At 55.9% G+C, this 5,077-nt stretch overlaps 1 protein-coding gene across 1 annotated transcript; it reads left to right on the top strand.

The window, feature by feature from the left end:
• The first annotated feature begins 2,198 nt into the window (after nt 1-2,198).
• On the top strand, nt 2,199-4,198 carry LOC124542647. The gene is made up of 2 exons (XM_047120576.1): nt 2,199-3,672; nt 4,113-4,198. Exons 1-2 carry the CDS (start codon nt 2,199-2,201, stop codon nt 4,196-4,198), a joined length of 1,560 nt encoding a protein of 519 aa, XP_046976532.1.
• Nucleotides 4,199-5,077: the final 879 nt, after the last annotated feature.

The raw sequence follows: 5,077 nt of genomic DNA, 5'->3' as shown, positions 1-5,077 counted from the left end.
AAAATACAATAAAATGTATAACTCCCCAGGTGGGCAGCGGCAATAGCCGTCAATCCCACCCGGAGCTGGTCTCCGGCAAGCGCCCCGACTCGAAATCTGGGGGGGGGGCGCACATACCGCTTATCCGCACGCTGAGAGCGTCAAGAGCCGAGGAGGCTCCACCCGTTCTCGCAGCCTAGAGTCGATGGCTGTGAGAACCGACAACGTGCAGGCGAGGCCCGATGGCCGGAAACGCCTGTGCGTCAGGGAGGAGAAAGGATCGCAGGGGTCAGAGTCGACGAGTGACGTCCTGCCACCCCCGAAGGTGCCTAAAGCACGGTCGGGGAGAGGTAAGTCGCGGGCCGACCAGGCCAGACCAGCGATCAGGATCCAATTAAAGGATCCCAAGGATAGAAAAGCGTTGGCACGAAACAGACGTGGGCGTTTTTCTCGACCGGACACGCCTGTCTCCAACGCTGGGGAGGATAGAAGCGGCTGCGACTCGGACATGAGCTGTTCGAGTCTCAGCCTCTCCTCTTGCGTTGGGCCCAGCAGGGCCACTGACGGGGATACCGGGGACGAGCGCCCAGATCCCTCCGCGGCTTCGGCTGCCGCGAGAGATGGGGGCAGCCTCCCTGGACCCGAGGTCCTGCAGGCGAAGATGCAGGCACGTCCCATGGACGAACTTGGTGCCTGCATCGCCAGCAATCTGGCGGCCATACAGAAGGTCACAGACAGCTCCCGTAAGATGAAAGGGAGCCTCGTCTGCGACCTGCGCGAGGCCACGCGCAACACTCAGGCGGCGGTCGCTGAGCTCCTGCGGCGCCAATCAAAAGGCGCCGACGTGGAGAAGCTCGAACGGGAGAACTCCCAACTTCGAGCCGAACTCGCGACCGTCACTCAGCGGCTGGAGCTGCTGACGGCACAATTTAACGCCTTTCAGGCGAAACAGGGCATTGTGCCGTCGGCTCCATCCTGTGACGTGGCGACGCCCAAGCGCGCAACGCCGGCAGCGACTACTGCGCTACGGCGTCTGCAGCGCGAGCCCCTGTCGCGTCCAGGAAGCGTGCCCCTGCCGCACAGGCCGGGCGCGCTCCTGCGGGGGCTGCGGCGACGTCGAGGGCTTCTGTTGCTCCACGCGCTCCTGCTCAACTGACGAGCAGTGAAGCCGGGCTCATGGAGCACATCGGAGCCCTCATAGAGGAGAAGCTGGCCGCCTTCAGGGCGGAGCTCTTCCCCGACAGGGCATATAGGCCCGCATTGACGGGGAGAGCTGCGCCTATTCGGCCAGTGAAGGCCCCATTGACGGAGCCTACTCCGCCCAGGAAGCGGAGAAGCAGGGGGAGGAAGAGGAAGGCGGGACCGGCTCCTCCGCCGGTCACCGACTTACCACCGGTGCCCGCCTCCTTTCCCTCCTCCTCTCGTCCGACGGCTTCTGCCGAGTCTTGGGCGACGGTCGCGGCCAGGAAAGCGCAACCTGGATCGCGGCTGAAGACGTCTTCCCAGCCTGCGGCAATAAAGCCTGCGGCTAAGAAGGCGCCTAAGAGGAGGCTCCCAAAGGTGCCGGCGACCGCGGCAGTCGCCATAACGGTCGTCGAAGGCGCGACGACGACCTATACTGAGGTCATGCGAGCTGCCCGTACGCGGCTTCAGCTCCCTGACCTCGGTATCGAGACGGTCGAGCAGAAAAGGGCCATCACTGGCGGGATCCTGTTGAACATCGGGGGTCCCGACAGTGACGCTAAAGCCGACCGTCTCGCAGCGCGTATGCGTGAGGTCCTCAAGGACCTCAATGTGAGGGTGGCTCGTCCAATTAAAACGGACGAGCTACGTGTGCTCGATCTGGACGACGCCACGACACCGGAGGAGGTGGCGTCGGCCATCGCAGAGGCGAGTGGGTGTTCGACGAAGAATGTCACTGTTGGCAGTATCCGTCGGTCACCCATGGCGCTCGGCACGGCACATGTGAGGTGCCCTCTCGCCGCCGTGCGCAAGCTGACGACGACCTCACGCATCCGCGTGGGATGGGCCTCCGCTAGGGTCGAGGTGCTGGAAGCAAGGCCGCTATATTGCTTCCGGTGCCTCGAGAAGGGCCACGTTGGGCAGACGTGTCCGAATGGGGCAGACCGGAGCAACCGGTGCTTCGCCTGTGGAGAGCGCGGACACAGAGCGAGCCAATGCACGACCAAGTCGCTTAGGTGCCCCTTGTGCAACTTCTGATGCAGACCATTGCGGAGTGGTCCATAGGCCTCGCGGTCGTGGCGGAGCCTTATCGCGTCCCCGACCAACCTCGCCGGGTCGGGGACGCAGCTGGCACCGTGGCCATCCATTGGGCGGGCGGTGCGGGGGTCCCACCCTGTTCCCTGCTCGAAGCGGGGCTGGGATTCGTGGCCGTTCGGTGGGGCCCCTTGGCCATTGTGAGGTGTTACGTCTCTCCCAATAGGTCACTCGCCGACTACGAGTTGTACCTGGACGGGCTAGCGGACTGCGTTCGCAGATGCCTACCCCGTCCGCTGATCGTCCTGGGGGACTTCAATGCCCACGCCAGGGCTTGGGGTAACTCTAGGGACGATCCGAAGGGAGTGACGCTTCTCGACTGGGCGGCTCGTTTGGACCTCCGGCTCATTAACTCCGGGTCGGAGAGTACATGCGTGCGGTGGCAGGGGGAGTCGGTCGTGGACCTTACATGGGCGACTCCTCCTGCGATTCGCATGCTCTCGGGATGGCGTGTCGCTGAGGAGGTGGTCACACTATCCTACCACCGCCACATCTTTTTCGATGTGGCTATCCGCCATCCCGACCGATCCAGCCGTCGTCAGGGAGACACCCTGCCGCGACGATGGGCCCTCAAGCGGCTAAACCGAGATCATCTCGAAGCCGCCGCCATCGTCGCGGCTTGGCCACAAAACGCCGAGGAGATTTCGCCCGACCCCGAGGGTGAGTCGGTCTGGTTCAGGGGCACGATGACGTCGATCTGCGATGCATCGATGCCCCGGGCAGGCCGCTTCGAGCGCCGGGCGATGCACTGGTGGTCGGAGGAGATCGCGCAGCTGCGAACCGCATGCTTGCGCGCTCACCGCCAGTCTAGCAGAACCCGGAGAAGAAGGCGAGCAACTCCAGAGGAGAAAGACGAAGCCTACAGGGCTTTCCAGGAGGCCAAGAAGGCGTTGCGAGACGCCATCTCGGACGCCGGCGCTCGGTCCTGGAACGAGCTCCTCGAGGGACTCGACAGGGATCCGTGGGGGCGCCCGTACCGCATGGTGCTGGGCAAGTTACGCCCGTGGATGCCCCCGTTGACGGAGACCTTAGATCCGGATCTACTGAGGAGAGTGATAGATTCGCTCTTCCCGGTGATCCGGTCAAGTCCCCTGTATCCCTCGCTACCGCCGGTCACTTGGACCGACGAGTTGAGGGTTACAGAGCAGGAGTTTGACCGAGCACTTGGTCGCCTGAGTGCCCGGAACACAGCGCCCGATCCCGATGGGATTCCGGGACCGCCGTCCGGTATGGCCCCGGACTGCCGGTGTACGCACCAGCGAGGGGTGCGGGGAGGGCGAGACCATCTTCGCCCTCCTGAGAAGGGCTCCGCCAGCCACGAGTGGAGCAACGCACGGGAGAGGCCGCGGACGTGCTGCAAAGGATCCCGTAGCCTCTCCGTTTTCCGTGCTGTGGCGGCCATCGCAGGGGGTTTTAGTGAGTACAGTCTCACATAACCCGGCCTCCCCCCCAGGAGTTCGGGTATCTATGAAGATTTACCCTGCGTCAACAAAAAAAAAAAAAATGTCATTAACGCGCAAAAAGTGAAGACTAGAAAATGTCCTAATTGGGACGTTTGCCTTTAGTCGTTTTCATCATAATTATGCCAGTAATACGTTATAATACATCATAATTATGTAGTAATAAGTCTTGCGTAATGAAAACATCTAGTTATCCCTTTTAGTTATTGTTTTTATCAAGCTATCCTTTTTACTTGTAACGAAATGTAAAATAAACGGTCCCCGGCGCGGCACACTTTTTTCTGTTGTTTAGTATGGGTATAACATATCTATTTATTAGAATATCATTGCGCTTAGCTTAATATTTTCTTTAGGCGCAATAATTAGGCGCATAAAATCATGTTAGCGTCTTCCCAGAACCCGGTGAGACGAGTTGCGGGGCGAGAGGGGTCGTCCGTCGGGCGCTCACGCCTCACACAATTCGCGCCTTCAGGATGGCGTGACTGCCATTACGCAACGCACGACCGTTAATTTGTGTATTTAGAATCACATTATTGTTTTAGTTTAATTATCAAACCCCATTACGAGAAAAAACGAATAAAGACTAAAACGTTAACTAAAATAATAAAAAACAAAAACAAACGCAACTACAGTACCTACAGCACAGTATGGTTTGACTGGATATCATCACCACCAGTATAGTTTTACCACGCCACGCGACGAAGCAGCAAAGTCAAGGTACTTACACTTATCTATAGATACATTATTCTTTCTAAATACAAATATTATAATAATGTAAAGTCATACATATTATAAGAAGGAAAGAAAGTGTTACTCAATTGTTTGACATAATTATTAATACCTATTTATATAAATTGAAAATTTTGATGATTATAATTTTTTATTTTTTATTTTAGCATATTCTAAATATTGAAACATACATTACGTTACATTATAAAAGTCATTTGCGTTATAATATTGTTGTAAGGAAATAAAGACAAATGCATATAAATGTAATAAGATACAAAAATAGATTATATTATTGTAAAGCTTTTATGTTCCTATTTGCTGCTTAAACTAAAACGATTTATAATGACGTCTAAAACTATTAAACGTTTTTATATTTCGAAACGGCGGTGGTAAATTATTCCAACACCTGGTGGCGGCGTACCGGAAGCTACCTTTAAAGGCTGTGGAGCGATGTCGAGGTACGAGCAGGAGATGACCGCTGGCCCGCGTATCATAGGTTTTATTGTAGTCACTAGACTAATGCAATTTGTTATATAGATACTTCGGGATACCTTGTTTTACTATACCAAATAACAAAGCAGAAAAATATAGTTGTCTACGGTAGTCCATTTTTAAAATCCTTGCATTGTTAA

The sequence above is a fragment of the Vanessa cardui genome, chromosome W, assembly GCF_905220365.1.
Source record: "Vanessa cardui chromosome W, ilVanCard2.1, whole genome shotgun sequence".
NCBI lineage: Eukaryota > Metazoa > Arthropoda > Insecta > Lepidoptera > Nymphalidae > Vanessa > Vanessa cardui.
Note: the sequence above shows the minus strand (reverse complement) of the source record. Positions and strands in the feature narration are given on the sequence as shown.

What these genes read in the sequence shown, in the direction of transcription:
- LOC124542647 (XM_047120576.1), top strand. Translation starts at nt 2,199, where the DNA reads ATGCAGACCATTGCGGAGTGGTCCATAGGCCTCGCGGTCGTGGCGGAG. An exon ending in GGCCATCGCAGGGGGTTTTA is followed by an intron (nt 3,673 to 4,112) that starts GTGAGTACAGTC and finishes GCGTCTTCCCAG; the next exon opens with AACCCGGTGAGACGAGTTGC.